This window comes from Phalacrocorax aristotelis, chromosome 2, assembly GCF_949628215.1.
Source record: "Phalacrocorax aristotelis chromosome 2, bGulAri2.1, whole genome shotgun sequence".
NCBI classification, from domain to species: domain Eukaryota; kingdom Metazoa; phylum Chordata; class Aves; order Suliformes; family Phalacrocoracidae; genus Phalacrocorax; species Phalacrocorax aristotelis.
In genome coordinates, this window is record NC_134277.1 from 75,072,680 (window position 1) to 75,089,966 (window position 17,287).

Here is a 17,287-nt window from a genome sequence, read left to right on the forward strand (position 1 = left end):
ATCAGGAGGCTGGATGGAGGACCAAAGACAGGCAATACCTGGGGACACAAAGAGAAATCCCAGGGAGCACTGTAAATTTAGCAGCATCCTTCCTTCAGGCTGGGTGCTGTTAACTCCCAAGTGGGACACCAGGGGATTCAGCCAGCGCAGTTACAGGATTTAGTAGTCTCCCTGCTTGTAACAGACTAATTTACCTTTTGTAAGAGGTAGTAGATGATTACTGTCTAGTCTCCAGCCAAAACAGTCTCCAAGTGCAGATTTACTTGGAGTGCCACTTGAACTGTCATCAGCACTGCCCAGCCCAGCACTTTGTTCTGCAGGAACATGGAAACCTGTCACTCCTTTCTCTGTGGAGCAAATCTGAGTGTTGTGTTTGCGGGATGAAACTACTGGCACTTACAGCAGGACCTGCCACGGCTCCGGCACAGCTGTGCTGTGTGGCACGTGTCGGAATACACTCTGCTGTGCCGAGCCCAAGTGTATGTAAGGGGAGAGGCAGCATTGATGCTATATAATGGCTCCTGCTTTATTTCTAGCTCTTCAAAGCTGAGTCTGCCCTCCTCTGCCTTTGGGATTTCCATGGGGAAGGGAAGGGGGAGCACAGGTCTCTGGCAAAAATCCTGTACTTTCAGCACGACAAAGCCTTGCTGGTTTGCTCCACTGCTGTGTTAAGATGGGTGGGGACAATACGCTAGCTATTAAATATGTATTTTGTCCTATTAAAGTCATCTTTACCTGAGGCTGCTTTTGACTGCAGCATCCGTTTTTCTTTTATGCCCTCTCCTTATTTTTCTGTCTTTGTGAGTTGAATGTCCTGGTGGGACCCACCACTGTCCTGCCAAATTTATTTTGGGTAACTGCTTCACACCGACTGCCCTTTGGTTTGTGACAGCTGCCGGAGGAGAAACCGGGGTATGCTTGTGTTCTTAGTACTGAGCGAGTCATTTGGTGTTGCGGCAGATTCTCTGAAAGTTTGTGCTAAAGCAACTGTTGAAATATGTCACCATTTCCCTATTTGCAAATTCTGAGGGCTTTGGAGAGTGAGAGATTTGGGGAAGGTCAGGGTCTGTGCCTGTGTCTGTCAGCACCCGTGTTAGGCTGCCCTTGTAGGCTTCGGGGGATCAGCTCTGATTAAGCACTCGCTCTGTAGGCCAGTGTAAACCGAGAGCTGGAAAGGGTCAGATGCAGGGTTTGCAAGAAAATGTGTTCTTATTTTTCAGAGCAGCTGGGGAGTTGGGCAATAGCTTTAAAACGAACGCATAAATGACGACTTGCAGATAAATTATCAAAAGGAGTGGGTGCATTTTAGGCACCACTGGAGGACATGCTGATAGATTGACTTCTTCGTTTAAACTCTCTCTGTGTGCCAAAGGGGTTTGACATCTGTTGTCCTGGCCTGAAATTCACAACAGCCTTTCATGAGATTTTGGCTCTTCCAGCCATGAACCTTTACCTACGTGTAATCTGGTACCACATATTCTCTTTGTGGGGCTTGTGCAAGGTCTGGCTCTCTTCGAATAGCAATAGTGAGCTGTAAAAATGAGAAGGCACGAGGATATTTGTTTTTTCTTTTCACACTTGGATGACATCACTGTTGCCCTGACAGCAATAAAATTAAAAATTAACAACTTGTAGAGATTGTCTTTAAAAAAAATTTCTTGCATAAATATTACTGTTTTTAATGAACTTAATTTGCTCTCTACAAACAAAAATTATTTCCCAGTTTTAAGCAGCATATATACCTTCTGGATTGTGAAAATAAATGCAGAGCATTTGAAAGCCTGCCTGGAGCTCAGATATCTTTCCCGGATTTTGTTTTGTTTGTGGCTTGTCTGGGCAGATATTTTTCTTTGCTAACTGGAGAATGGTTCTATAATTGCAAATATTAGGAATTGCATTTCCCCCACTTGCTAAATACGTCTAAAAGTCAGCATCTTTGGAGAGCAATTCTCACTGCCTTGCTGAGCTGTTTGCTGCAAATAATTCATAGCTATTTGGTGGAAAAAATACTTGGTCATACTACTTGCTTTTGGTTCCTTAGTGCCTTCAGTCTGTAGGTCAGAAGATCAGAGGTATGTTCCAACTTCTACAAGTCAGTGCAGCGAGGAACTCAGAAATACATTCAGCTAAAACAGTAAAGCTGGAGTAAAGCTGGCACATTTCTTCTGGCCACAAAAGTGCTATACTTCTTGGTGAGATGGTATATTTTAGGGAGGATGTCTCCTGTGGTGTAGAACCAGAGGGCTGAGTCAGATCTAGCCTTCTTTGTGGAAGGGCTGTATGTCGTGGAAATGCTTGAAAGTACAGTGCACCTAACTGAACCCTTCTGAGGGACACTTTCTTTTGAAGTTGCATCTGACTTTTCAAAATAAATTGCATAATTTCACTTTGTAGTTTTGGCCATGAAACTTCAGTGACTGGTGTCAGGAGGGATGCTACTATTACATTACACACGAACAGCCATTTATTCTGCAAAGTTTCAGTTCTGGAGCATCTGACTCTCCAAAGTTAGCTAAACTTATGTTCAATTAAATGTGCATGGCTCCCATTACCATCAATATTTGAACACTCCAGAAACCATGAACAAACATAACTTCCTACTTTTTTTCAAGGGTGTAATAGTACTATCCACACTTTACACATAAGAAAGATTGAGTTGCATGTTTGAGGGCAATGAGGATTTTGGGCTAAAGCCAGGAATGCAGCCTGACTCTCCTGAGGCTCAGGCTAATGCCTCAGAGGAAAATGTCTTGGAGTTTAGGGAAGCCTTCCTAGAAACCTTGCTGTTCTCATCTTTCTCATGCAAATAAGGCAGCACTCTAGTGACAGCGTGCCTGAAATGTTCCATTTTCTCTTCCTCTGGACAGAAAGGGTAACTTCATTATCAAGGATAGCTTTAGTGTGGAGGTTCAGCCCCTGCCTGATGTCTGAGCTATGAAATGGTGCTGTAAGAACTGCTGTCCCAAGGAGTCATGTGGCTCTGCTGGGCTCTCTGGCTGCCCTGTCTGGCTACATGCCAGAGTCTGGGTTTTCAGACCTGGGCTGCTGAGCCATGCTGTTAGTCAGTCTTCGTCCCCTTCTACCGCCTGGGGAACTGGGATGCTTTTCTGAAAGCAAAAGTGTCATGATGCTCTGTCCATGGGAGCCTGGAGCAAATGGCCATCAGGAGTCTGTGGCGAAGAAGCTGCTTTTCCCCCATGTTTCCAAGCAGCCCTGAGGAGGTCAGGAGAAGAACTTGCTCTTAAGTTGATGGGCTTGCTGTCAGCGGGCTTCACAGGGCCCTGGCAATAGATGTCTGGGGCTGCTACAGTGAGATGCTCAGCTGCATTAGTACCTCCAATATCAGAGATACACTCCTTAGTTCATACTCATGTGGACTGGGGAGGGGGAGAACCAGGCGTTGGATATTGTTGTTTTTGTAATTAAGGGCCCGATAAAACTTGCTGAAGTAAACGAGTCTTTAATTTGCTTCTTGGGGTCTGGGTTTTGACTTGAAGGGGAAGGCTTTCTCTGCCATTTCCATGTACTTGAGCTAGGACTGACATTTGGAAGAAGCTCTACACCATTAGTATGTTTAAACACATCTGAGAATAACTCATGTATTTCAGTTTATCTGTCTTTTTTTTTTTTTTTTTCTTCCAGTGGGATCTTGTCTGTGATTCTGCCTGGAAAGTCCACATTGCTAAATTCTCCCTACTGGTAGGATTAATCTTCGGCCACTTAATAACAGGATGTATAGCTGACTGGTAAGTTAAAAACCTTTTCATGCAATGTAACTATAAATAAACAACAGTATTAAATATTGCTTAGATTTTTCTTCTACTTTATATTCATGAAGAACCTTTGCATAATGATTTTCTCATGTTCTGAAAGAAACATGATGAATGAACAGTTTAAAACTATGTCTTAATTGCTTGAACTAAGTAATTTATTTCAAGGAAAATAATATGAAAATAGCCTATTTCATAGCTGACTTATTTTCTGCTGACACAATTTATTACAGCTAGTACAGAATTAAGTATTTTCTAATGACACAAGTAAAGCCTTTAGTTTAGGGTTTTCTTTTTTTTCAGCCAAGAGATATGGCCAACAGAAATTGGAAGGGGCATTGATTTGACTGAATACAAGACTAGTGTAATGTTAACCTTGTGCTTACTCAGTATTTTTCAGGGGGTAGAAGGCTGGGTTTTTTTGCAAACCTTTCCATTGTTCTATTTTTAAAGTTCTTATTAAGCAAACATTTTGATGTAGTGTTAAGGAATCGCTGACTTAAGTGTTGTTAATATTGGGGTATTAAATTTAAAAGCATAGAGTGCAATTCCTTAAATTGCAGTAGTGAAAACATTATTGGATACCCCAGTTATTCTGAGAGTTGAGCTTTTATTTAAAGAAATGGTCTTGTAGTACAAAAGAGGGAAAAAAAATTGAAGGCATGACTCAAGTGATTTCAATGGAAACTTGCAGCATCTGAAACAATAGCTCTGTGATGCTGTCCCAGTCATTTCAGTAGCTTCCAGCACAGTTGCCAATGTTGGTGCTTTAAATGGCCCCAAGTTAACTCTTTTGCCATTCATTAAAACACGAAAAGAAGAAGAAGAGTTGCCTATTAGGGAGATCTTACAAAGCCTTGGCAGCTTACTAGTCAGTTGGGAGAGAAAAGGCCCCCTGCAGCTGTGCAGTAATTTGGCTTCAGCATTTGTAGCAAAATTGCATCTTAATTCTTGAATAGTCACTAAAAGTTTTTAGACAAGTGAGGAATCATGACTTTTCAGTGAAGGAGGGAACATGCATGGTGAAATACGGTTGAATTTGATTAAAATACCAAAGTAAAACAGGCTTTATATAGAAAGTATAGTGGGGAAATGAATGAGGGATCTTGCTTAGCTTGCCTAAAAAGGAATCAGTGTGGAGAAAGCAGACTTATTCCCAAGTTAGGAAAATGCTGCTATAATTGACAAATAAGTCACAAATAAGTGAACAACTTGTTGCCTAAGGCCCTGGCTTTGAGAGAGAATTTGCAGTAAGCAGATTTAATAGCTCTCTGCCACCAAAAGGAGCATCCTGGCCTTCTATCCATTTCTGTCCCCAGTGTGTATTTTGTGCTGCCATGTGTGCTTGTTGGACCCCTCTGCAAGCTGCTTAGCTGAGCTAATGCAGTGTAAAATTACCCTGAGATAAAAATGAGATGTTTTTCTCTCCCTCCTTTTTTGTTGTTGTTGTTGTTTTGGGGTTTTTTTTGTCTCTTGAGTTTAGGAGACCTTAAGGAAAATCTATCTTCCAGCTGTGGTGGAAAGGAATAAAAGGGTAACTTGGTGGCTGGAGGGAACAGTGACCCCTTTGCCATTTTGTGGATGACCAGAAGGGACATGGTTTGCTGCCACCAAAGATGGTCCTCATGCTTCCTTTTCAGTACCCATCCTTGCCATCTCACGTAACTGATCCAGCAGGGGCCCTGTGCTGGATAGACTTTTTGTTATTTAGCAGTAGCATTTGGGGCTGGTAAAAAAAGACCTAAGAGGGATTTACTTTGCTATTTAATCACAATCTGAGTTTCTACTAAGGCAGGGGTTGCGTGGAGAGACAGATAGAAAAGGGATTGTACCTGTAAAAAGAGAAAAAGAGGAAGAAATTTATGTTGGTCCCTAGCAAGAGAAGGGGAGATTAAACAGAGTAATGTATAAAAGTGTTACAAACTTTCAAAATCTGTTTTCATTTCACTTATACCACTCACCTATTTAGGCAATTGGAAGATGCTTTGGGGTTTGGGGCTTTGCTTTTACTTTTTGAAAGAAGGCTTTTTAAAGTGTAGCAAAGGCGTAGAGTGTATTAAGGTAATTTGCTAAGCAAACGGTGTGGTCTGTGTTCAACGTACAGTAGGTGTGTATTCTTGGATAGCTCTGTGTGGAAAATCTATGGCAAGAAGGTCTGTAAATATGTTTGGCTGTGTGAAGATTGACTGCGCCCAATGCCTGAATAAGTTACTTGTTCAACAGGCTGAGCACTGCTGGCATTTTTGCCTGCTCTGTACAGAGGCTGTCAAGGTCTCTGTGGAAGGCTTCCTTCTGGAGCAGCTGGCCTTGGTGTTCATGTAGCATCAAGACAGTAGGTCTCTGCCTCTCATTGCCCAGTATTGCCCCTGCTTTGTACCTGCTCTGGTGCTTTTTGAAGCCTTTGTGCCAGTTCAAGTCCCAAAACCTGCAAAGAACAGCATGGGAAGAGCAATTTGATCAGCTGCAAGAGCAAAGCTTAGTCTTTTCAGAGTGGCAAGGTACTTGTGTAGGAGGATGGGAAGACCAGGTCTCGTCCTCAAACCCGTTTGCTTTCCCCCTGTGGTGCAACTCTGACTATGTTAGAAGTATCTCTTTGATGCATCTGCGTATCACACTGTGGATTGCAGATTCTTCAAAAGCCTGGGTGTGCTTGTACGCCTGGTTATTTACCTGTGCAGGCAGCATTTAGTATTTGATCTGGATAATAGTATACAGCGTAGGCTGAGACTTTTGTGGCACGGAAATCTCTCTGTAATAGTTTGGATGGCAGCAGATAGCATCCCAGGGCTGCTTTACCAGGGAGATTGTGTATGGATTAATTTCTCACAAGCATTTCCATGTATTGCTAGTCAGATAAATCTGCCTACATGTAAAAGGCTTTTCCGATACTCTAAGACACCATCCTGTCAAAATACTGCTGGATCACCAAAAGTATGGCTGATAGCTGCCCTCAAGTTTTGATTTTTGAGGAATGTACTGCGTGCCCTGCTGAGGAAGGAGACGAGTTTTGTGTCTGGGAGGAGGTGCTGATGCCTCTTACTAGAGGGCTTATCTGGCCTCAGCTGGCTTTCACAGGCCCAGGAGGGTCTTGGATTTCCTGATTCTTCATTAGCAGCAACCATTCATTTGCATAACTTGTATAATGTTAGAAGAAATTCTGTGTCCTAATGATGGGTAACCTCCAGTAAAGAGTGGGAGGAGGGGATGAAGGGAACTGATATATGCTAAGCATGAGGTTGGTCTTGGTCAACATCAGGGAATGGCAGGTCAGGCTTGTGATGAGAATTAAGTTCCTAATGCTGAGTGTTTGCATAATGCCTTTCATCTACAAAACATTTCCACAAATACTAATTAGTATGAATTACAGTGTGGCAATTACGAAAATAGGGCTACGAAAATCTGCACAGGTCGCTGATAACAAAGTTCATAGGGATTTTTTTTCTGTATTAAAGGTTTCTTATGAGATACTTCCCCTCCATGCCCAAGTGCTCTGTGTTCCATAAATATAAAATCTGAAGCACACACAGCAGTAACTGTTCCCAGTGCATTGCATATCGGTATGGCAGTGATATTGTGTTCCCACCCTGAGGTCAACAGCAGCTCATCTTCTGGTGGGCTGGGTTTGTACGTTGACTACGAGCAGTCTGCTTTGACCTTGCTGTCTTCAGTTTGCACATTAGTACTTTCCATTTTAAAAAATTGAATGGTTAATGCCAACTGGTTAAATCTTTGAGGTGCCCCACAGGTGATGCTGCAGCTGAAAAAATATAAACCTGTCCTCAAGCAAGGAGCCACGACATTGCCTTCTTAGGTGTGACTTTGAAAAAGCGCGAATGGTGACACACATACTGGTGCACTCTTCTAGTTCCCAAAAATGTCAAAAATTATTACCATGTCTCCTTTTCAACCCTTCACCTCATATTTTATTCATCTTGTTCCATTTTAAGTAAAGCAAAATCCAAAGCTTTAATTGTGAATGCATACATAGAATATATTTTATAGCTGCTGGTAACAATCTGCTGAAATAATTGAATAGGAATGCTTCAGGATGTGGAACTGGACAAAGTTGTGAGATTTAAATGCTCTTTATTGTGCTGACATTCAACCTGATGGCTGGCTTGCAGCTGACAGACTACTTTGAATGGGTCTGTGAAAGCTGCCTATGAAAAGCAAGTTCATCTATTCTATGTGGAAATGGCATATGGAGCTGACTAAAAGGGATCCTCGGTTCCACTGGAAAACTTGTGGGAGTTGACAAGTTGAAAAATTTTGGAAATCTCCACATAAAGATCTAATTTTTGCTTAAAAATAGCTATGTGCTTTCGTGCTTTGTATCATTCTCCTTGCACTGGAGGGGGGGGGAAGACAAGTTTTACTCATATGCTTAGTGTTTATGAGATGTAAAAATCTCATATTCCTTTGACATAGAAGAGCCAAACTCTGCAGCAAGCGCCCCCATGTTCAATGGCAGGATAGCTTTTCCTCCTCATCAGCGCTGCACCAACACATGCAAATACAGGTTACAGCTGCAAAGCCTGCCTGCAAAGGAGGACTGCAAATCCTCATGCCCCTGTTGCCAGTAATCATTTTTTGGAGCAGTTTCTTCCTCACCCTCCAGTCAGGCTGGTTTTGTGGGTCTCTGCAACCACCATGGGGATACAAGGTGGAGGAACTTGAAGCTCACAGTTTTCCTGTGAGCATTACTATCTGCTCTCTAAGACTCAGTGAAGCAACATGAGCCCTGTTTTGGACTCGGTCTGTGTTTGTTAGGCCTGCCTTCAATGAGGCCAAGACTAGTAGTTTTTTGAGCCAGCTCCTTTTGCAGGTGATGCTAAAAAGCACATCTGTTGGAAAGAGGAGACCTCTGCAGTAAGCTCTGTGACTGTAGACTATAGAGAAATAATAATATACCATGTATATATCGTATAATACCATACGCTCTCCCTTGCTACTACAGAAAGCTCTGAGAGGTTGCTTTTAATCTCCAAGGGACTTGTTTATGGCCTTACAGGAGTTCCTAGATGTTTCCTTGCTTATCTTTGGTGTTTTAAAAATGATGGTTAAATCAAGTGGTAATACAATGTACTGCCTCTGCTTAATTCCATCTGAAATGAGCTTGTCAGTGCAAAGCTGGCTGAGGAATCTGGGGTTTAGTAAGCAGAAAAAAAAAAAGAATGGAGCAAGCATTTAAAATGGGTGGCAATATTTGGAATGGATTGCATGATTTGTTCACCCCTTTGCCAGTTGTAATGATCTAGTGTTACGTCCATCCTGGCTTTTAACACTCTTTCTCCATGCTTCCTTATTTTTAGGGTTGGTCGACGGCCTGTACTGCTCTTCTCTGTCATATTCATTTTGATATTTGGACTGACTGTGGCACTCTCAGTGAACGTGACCATGTTCAGCACACTCAGGTTTTTTGAGGGGTTTTGCCTGGCTGGAATAGTCCTCTCCCTGTACGCACTGAGTGAGTATGCCTTCATCACCCATACAAATGTGACTTTACTGAGTACATGGTTTGCTGTTCTCTGGCTTTCAGCTTTTATCCAAACAGATGACGCTAGAATTGTATGGACAGATAAAGCTTTAGCCTGAGTTTTGGTAAGGAGGTAGGGGTTTTGCAGCTGCCTTTTTAGGCTGCTACAGAGCAGTCTGTGAAGCTGTTTGAAAGCTTGTTTCAAGAGACTTATACGGTGTTTTGGTTTGCTTGTTATTTAAACCTAGAAGTCATCTGTGTCAGAGCCATAATGTGTAATGGGAGTGGATTTCACCCCACAGTACTGAGCTCAGTAGGAGAGTCCCCACTTTCACTGTCTCTAGCAGTACGTAATCTGGCACTTTTTCAGAAATTCCTCTGTTACTTGCAACAAGAGATCCCACGTCCCTGCCTCAGGATTGTAAAGTACAGCAAAAAATACATAAGAATAAGAGCTTAAAGTCCTTTTAAAAAAAAAAAAAATAACTGAGAGAAACTTGAGGGAAAGCTTGTAAGAAATGCCTACGTCCTCTGGGTAAACTTGTAGCCAGAACATTTGAAAACACCTTTCAGAAGTCTTGCCTTTGGAGAGTACTTGCATGATGCCACCAGCCTAATCTGTGTCCCCTGGATATTCTCCAGAGAGCTCTGACTATTTCTGCTTCCTTGATGTTTTCGTTATTAACAGGTAGTACCACACCAACCTAGGAAAACACAAACTTTCCCCCTCTTTATTATGGTTCTGGAAAGCATTATCTAAATATTTCCTAGAAGCTGCTGTACAGATCTTCATACATTTTTATTTACTTTCTATTGTAGATGGTATCAAACCCATTTAGATTTAGCACAGTATCCTTACTCTGCATGGAGTGTTTCACAGAATTAAGTTCCACAGTTTTTGGTTTGGTTTTGGTCTGCACCAAGGGGAAAGCAGCCTGACTAGAGTACACAAGGGTTTGTTCTGTATTGTGCATCTTTATTACAGCTGATACTTTTTTTTTTCCTTCTCTTGCCTTTGGTCATATAACATCTAGTAAGAATTTTTCACCAAAAACCAAAACTAACACTGAAGACATTACACTTCTATTGGGAAGCGTTTTAACCTGTGTGGTTCCTGTGGGAGGGAGTTTCAGCCATTACCAGTATAACATTCAGCTGGAAAATAGGTTTGTTGGGATTTTTCACAGCGCAGTGCAGCATGTCAGTTTTTATTGGTTGGTGTGTTGTTTGGTTTGGGTGTGGTTTTTTAACAAAGTCATTGCAGCTGAAGATTGTCATGGGGAAGTGCAATCTAAGTAAAAGTTTCATTATGGACCTTTTGAGATCAGAGCAAGGGAGTATATGTGTCACCTTAGATCAGACAATAGCTTGCCAGCCAAGGTTTTCATTCAGCAAATGGGAGATCCTGGTTAGTTCATGCTCTGCTTGATCCAGAGCAAGGGTTTGAGTCTGATTTTCCTTCCTTCTCCCTGCAATAATTCAGGTGTTTGCTGTAACCACTGGTGTCTGGATAGACAATGCATGAATAGAGCTAGTAGGTGTTAGGAGTGTTCGGTATGAAATTAGCTGCAACCTGAATATCAGTGTACTTCTATGGAAATGAGAGAATGTGAAAGATGCAGCCCCTGCACTTCTGGTAAATCTTTTGGCTGGGGAGGTGAGGGGAGAGGGATTTTCTGTATTAAATATTTTCATTTAAACAAACAAAAAGGTTGTCATCTTGATGTAGAGTAGTGGGAGATGATTAATCCCTAAAGTCTTAAGAAAACGGGAGTAACAGATTTTGTTTGGTTTTGGTGGTGGTGGTTTTTATTTTCATACTCATAATCTGTTAAGCTTTCTCTCAATTTAGATTTACTATCTTTCCCTTTCTGCTGGAGTCTGTAGCATGCCATTGCACACTCTTACGGAGTCATCTTCAGTTTCATAGCCCCTCTTCCCTTGCTCTTAATGGCCTTGATTTCTTCCCCTGGAGGTTTGTTGCCCCCGAATTCCTGGCTGGCTGCCCTGAGCAGAACAATAGAAAGTGGAAAGTTCGATCTGCTAGACACAGTCATTAGCCAAAGTTTTCAAAGCTACTGTGCAGAAGCAAACTGTATAGGCTTGCATAGCCTACAAAGGTAATTAGCCTGCTACAGGGACCCTTTTACACTGTGTTGAGCTTGCTAGTTGTGCTTGGATTTATGGCCTGCCTAAGGAAAATTGTAAATAACAGTCCTGGATGCTCTGGGAGTGGGAAGAGCACTGAAGTGCTGTCTTTAAAATACAGAGCTGCCAAGGTTGAGTTACCCTCACCATTCAAACCACACTCTTATTAATAGCCTACTGCTGTTTTCCTACCTGTCTGCCCAGAGTGAGCCTGGGGATGAGCCTTGCCTTCTGTGGAGGGACAGCACTGAGCACTCGCCGCCTGTGTTCCTCTGCGGGCTTTCCGCAGTGTTGTAGCGAGCTAGCTTTTTGTGGCTCCAAGTACAGTCTCTTGCCTGGAGCTGCTTGGGACTTGTCTAAAGAAACCACTTTTGGACGTTGATTTATTAAACTGAAAAGTTTTCTTGCAGCTGCTGCAGTGTTGTTGGAAAAGGTGTTTTAGGTGAAATATTTCTGGTGAACCTGCAGGAAGGGACATGCTTTGTGCAGGTGATGGTGCTTGCTGTGAAGGAGGGAAGCAGAGGAGAAATGAACCTGGGGCTTTCTCCTCCCAGCTGTTGTGGGTCATTGCAACATCTAGGAGAATGAAAGGCAGTTAATCCTTGTTCACTGACCAAACACATGCAGCTTTGAAGGGCTTTTGTTTCATGCTGATGTGGGCAGGAAGAGCTTCTACCACCTTCCAGAAGTGGTTTCCTGCCCAGTACCAACCTTCTGTGGGTTCCTGTGCTCCTGAGCAGCTGGCACACATCTTGTGTGGTGAGGCACCAACAAGGTCCCCAGGAAGGTCTCCCCAGGAGAGTGAGGTGGCTCCCAATATGCCACGCTTGGCAGCCATCTGATGCACAGAGCTGGAGCTGCCTGCTGTGATATGTTGGTTAGGTCCGACACTGTTTGCTGATCAGATTTCTGCAGAAATGGGCAGCGCCTTGTTGGAGGAGGGTGCTGGGACTGGATGTGAAATCTGGAGAGAGAAATGGTGGAGGGGTGGTCAGCAGCACTCTGGCTGCAGTGGTTAGAAGGGGATATATGAAATGTAGGAAAGAGTGTAGATTTGGGGGACTGGAGGAGGACAGGTTGTTTAAGAGAAAGCAGGGGGAAAGCTATTTTTGTTCCAGTATTTGTTGCTGCCTGCACAGCCAGAGAGGAAGGACGGGCATCCTGCACCTGTTGGCTCAGCATGGTTGGATGCCCAGCTGAAAAAGAGGAGGTTTGAGTTTACCCATTTGGGTGGAAAGCCCTAAGCTGGTCCTACAAGGAGTTTCCTTGGACAGGCCGAGAGGGAGGGGAAGAGGTGTGGGAGTCCTGACCAGGGACACATGTGCCTGAGTAATGCCTCAGCTGGTGTCTGTGGACTCATAGCAGGCGAGGTGTGCCACTCTTACTGGTTGCAACTCATGTGGGACAAAGTACACTCGACAAATGTGGAAGTTGTGAAAGAAAGCAGATCTGATTATCTCAAGGGTGGGGAGGGTGTTGCTTCTGGGTCACTTTAGTCTCACTGGGGCATTGCCTTGGCCTCGATCACAAGGCAGCCTTTTCCTGTGTGCTTGTGCAGAAGGCCAGGATGCTGCGGCTGACTCAGCACGCGTCCCTTCCTTAGGGCTTGCTTTCATGAGCTGGTGTGAGCTGATGCCAGAACTGTCACGGCTGAGGGCAGGAGTTCCCCCTCCACATTCTCCACCTCTCCTCTCACATGTTGCTGCCCAAGCCACACTGGCACCAGTGTCTGCCTGAGCCCTGTGCAAGGAAGCTGTCCACCTTCCCTTTGGAGAAGCCCAAGTGTGCTGCTGTTGGTGCGATGTGCCCTCTGAACTTGTCTCCTCTTTCTTTGGGAGGTCTTCTGCTGGGCATCATGTCCTTTGTGCTGCCTGAGCTTGGGGGATAGAACAGAAGTGGGGCCCTGTGCTGGGTAGGGCTGGTCAAATGAATGAAGGGAAGCAAGGGTTCCCTTCCAGCTGATCACTTTCTATGCCATATCTGTCTCCTCCCAAAAGTCCCTGCTTTTGTCACTTCTGGAGTTGAAGCTAGGATGATGTTATTAATTAAACAATTTAAGGGGGAGAAGAGGAGGGGAAAGTTGTATTTTTTTCTGGTAAATGCTCCTGGCAGGTTTAATGAGCCTCCTGTTAAAGTGCTGTGTGCCTTCGCTACCTGAGCTCAGACAGCACAAGCCATGGCATGGATTTGCACACAGTTGCAGACTGTGTTTCATGTCAGCAGTTTCATGGGTGACTGAGCTACAGATTATGCTGCAAAACTAGAAAGTCTAGACTTGAATGAACCAGCAAAATAGACTCTGGAAATAGCTTTGCTGAAAGGGAGACAGCATCTTCTCAGGTTGGATCGAAGAAGCAGGAATGCCTCTCCAATGCATAGTAGCAGGATGAGCAGGCACGTTGTTTCCCTTTCACTAAAAAGGTAGAAACGCTGTTGAAAATCATAGGTTGTGTTTCAAAAGCCTGGAGAAGCTTGACAAAGGCTTACAGGCTGGTTAAGATGTCCAGCTGTGATGTATCTTTCTCATTTATAGCTAGGTTGGTCTAACCTGTTACTCCTGTAAATTACACAGGCGCTGATCTGAGAGGCTAAATGTGGCTTCTTAAGATTTTTTTTAACATGTATCCTGGAAAGCTAGAGCAGTGTGCTAGAAAGCTTGCTCCAGGCTGAAGAATAAGCAAGTGCCAAAACAGAGCATGGAAGCCTCTGGGTGTTGGGCCGTAGTGATGTCAGATTTGTAAAATAATCTTGCTTCACAGAACCACAGAATGGTAGGGGTTGGAAGGGACCACTGGAGATCATCTCGTCCAACCCATGCTCCGTTCAGGAGTCAATATAAAGGATAAGATTATTCTTCACACCCCCAACCACCTTTCCCTCCCTCCCAAAAGTGTATAGGGTCTGAGATCCTGGAGCATCCCAAGTTTATAACTCCCACCTTTCTTGGAGTTTGATCTAAACAATATAATTGCATGATTTTATCCTCCATTTTCCTCTCCTGACTTTTCAGTAGCAAGCGTGGCCTTGGCTAGGCAAGGCAGGTGAAGCACTGGAAAACCGCAGGCTCTGAAGCTATTCTGGGTAATCTGCACCAGCTCAATAAATAACTCTGCAAAGCATTCCCAAATCAGAGGATGTGGAAAACATCTGACTCCTTTCTAGTGCATTGACATGTGTGTTAGCTCTGCAGTAACATGCGGTTCTCTCCACTGACAGGTCTGTGATAAGATCAAGGTTGTTAAGCCACCTACCTTCTGTTTATGTAACCAGCCTTTCCTTGCTCTGAGTCACTTGACGCAGATCTAGTAGGAGTAGTCGTAGAGGGATCCACTGAACGAAAATCTTTCTTGGTCACCCTAAAGTGACCATTACTTGTTAAATGATACAGAAGAGCTTTGCTGAAAGAGCAGCCACAGGCTGTTGTAACATTGAGATGGGTTGTGAGTTTCTGGAAACGGCACTGCTGCATTTTTAATAGCTTCGTTCAAGAACTGTTTAAAAAAAAAAAAAGTATGCAGTAGGAGCACTCCAGCTACTCAAAAAAAGGACTGTGCATGCCTTTTATCAAATGCCTGGGGGCTCAATTTATGCGAGAGTGGAAAAGGTTATTGGAATTACAGTACTCTCCTTATAAGTATAAATCTTCCTTGCTCTACATTGCCTTGTTCAGTACAATCAAATTATGACTCTGTGTATAATCTGTTAGCCTCTTTCTCCTCAGTACTTCCTCTGAATTTCCTTCCCTTTTCTGATGGTCAGAGTGGATATGGACTCTTCTAGGGACAGAGTGTCTGCCATTAGGGCATGGGCTGTCATCCTTATTTTAACCCCTACAAACTGTATTCTGGAGCAGAGGTGCCCTTGACACATTGCTAATATATTGTCCCGAATCCTGGAAAAACTGTACCATTTGAGGCAGCCCTTTTGAAATTAATTTATACAAAGTCTTAAAGTATGCCAAAGGGGAATAAAAGGGGGATCTTTCTAAAGCTTCCTGGGAGGTTAGAAGATGTTCAGTTAATGCAAAAATTGCAGCAGGATCTAATTTTAATAAGTTTTTCCATTTCCGTTACCGAAAGACTTATGTGCTGTCAATGCGACAGAAAAGCCCAAGGAATTAATTTTATTTGAGGTACTTTTTGTATGACTGGTCAATTGGGAATGCAATTAAGATGCAACACTGCAGTTGTTATACTTGTGATGATGATGAGATTAGAGTACAGTTGCAATTTCTCCGGTTCAAAACACAGCTTGCATTTACGATTTAAAGTATGTGTCTTTTAATTGTTCCAAACCAGCTCCAGCACTTTGGGTGACCTCAGTATGTGAAATCTTACTTTCTCTCATGCAAATACTTGTAACTGCTCAGGACTGTAATTACACTTTTTTTTTTTTAATTTATCTTTTTTGTCTGAGCATAGGTCTGCTCATCCCTGTGGTGTAGCGAAGAGCGTGCTGCGCTGAAAAGAAACGGGTGTGGCTACTCTCGTCCCCTTCCAAATTCCACTGCATTGTCTCAGCTGCTTATACAACCATGGCTTCAGAGTGTAAGGGGGAGTTTAAGATGGATGTATAGTTAGATCCAGAAAGTTGCCTTTCACTTGCAGCTCTTTGACTGGGCTAAAGTGGTGTTAAAGCCTTTCTGTAAGTGTAAATTGAGGTGTTTGTTTCACCACCCCCGCCTTTTTTTGTTGTTGTAAGACAGCTGCTAAACAGCTCTGCCTTGCTATGTACATACAAGCTAATGTTCAGCATCGTGGAGGGTTGCTGGTACCAAAAGCTTCACATAACGTGTGTGCATGCATCCGTGCAAGCCCTGTCCAAAGCGACTGATGCTGCCATTCGGTCGTGGGTGGTCTGTATCTTGCAGAGGCCTTCGGCTGCCGCGCACCAGCGCAGCGCCCCTGCTAGCCTCCCTCCTGAGAGCGGGTCTCAGTAGCACTGCCGGGGAGTCCTCCCGTCAGGAGGAGAGCGCTCCGCCATGGCAGTTGGGTCTGCTCCTTCTCACCAGGACATTAAAGCACAGAGCCTCCCTACTAGGCACTGCCCAGTGCCTGAGCTCCAGCTACTCTGTGTACTTCGGCTGGGGAATGGTTATGTACTTGCTGTTACGAGAGTTTGATATTGCAGCAATGCTGTGTCACTGGTGTATGTCTGATGTTGTTGCGGGTTTACGGTTAATCCCGTACTTCCGTGATCTGAGAGTTATGTTGTAGGTGTGTTATTTTTCCTCTGAGAAATGCAAGTGGTTTGGAAACAGGGATGTGAAAGCTCTGCCAGTTGTGACTTTTTGCTTGTTTGTTTTTTCCTAGCAGGAAACTGAATTTGTTGCAGAGAGCATCAAAGAGAAGTCGTACATATAAAGCCTAGTCTGCTAAGTCTGTTGGTTTACTGAGTTTTAGCTATCCTGTTCCTCAGCTGTGTCCTTCTTACACTTGGCAGAACTTGAAAACTGGATGGGCTAGTGTTGGAAACGTGATAGGCAGCAACGAGCTCCGGAGGTGCCCTTTAAGGTAATCAGCCTGCAGGGTTGAGGTTTTTCCCCAGCTGCTTCTTTCAGTGAGGCACAAGCATACACATATTTCTCTTGTGTGCATGTGTTAACTCTCTGCCACGAAAGGAAGTGCTTATAGGTTCATAAATCACCTATGAATGAATGGTACTTTGCTTCCCTTTCCTGCCTGTCCCTACAGGCTAACTTGTCAGGAAAACGTAAGCCAAATTATTGTGGTAACAGGATGCGCATAAAGGAAAAACCACGTGTATGAGGGATGTGGATTTAGAAGTTATCTGTAGTGACTTGAATATTTAATTCCAACAACAAATGTCAGCATACAAATTCACATAAATATTTATGTGAATTTTCAAGAGGAACCATAATTTAACAAGGCTA

General features: G+C 43.6%; 1 protein-coding gene across 2 annotated transcripts in view; it reads left to right on the plus strand.

The window, feature by feature from the left end:
- Positions 1–17,287, plus strand: part of SLC22A23 (solute carrier family 22 member 23) — a 118,431-nt gene that overhangs the window by 14,398 nt on the left and 86,746 nt on the right. For both annotated transcript variants that reach the window (XM_075084131.1, XM_075084130.1), the window contains exons 2-3: positions 3,643–3,746; positions 9,083–9,237. In XM_075084131.1, the coding sequence (XP_074940232.1) occupies positions 3,643–3,746; positions 9,083–9,237 (259 nt within the window). The remainder of the gene's footprint in view (positions 1–3,642; positions 3,747–9,082; positions 9,238–17,287) is intronic.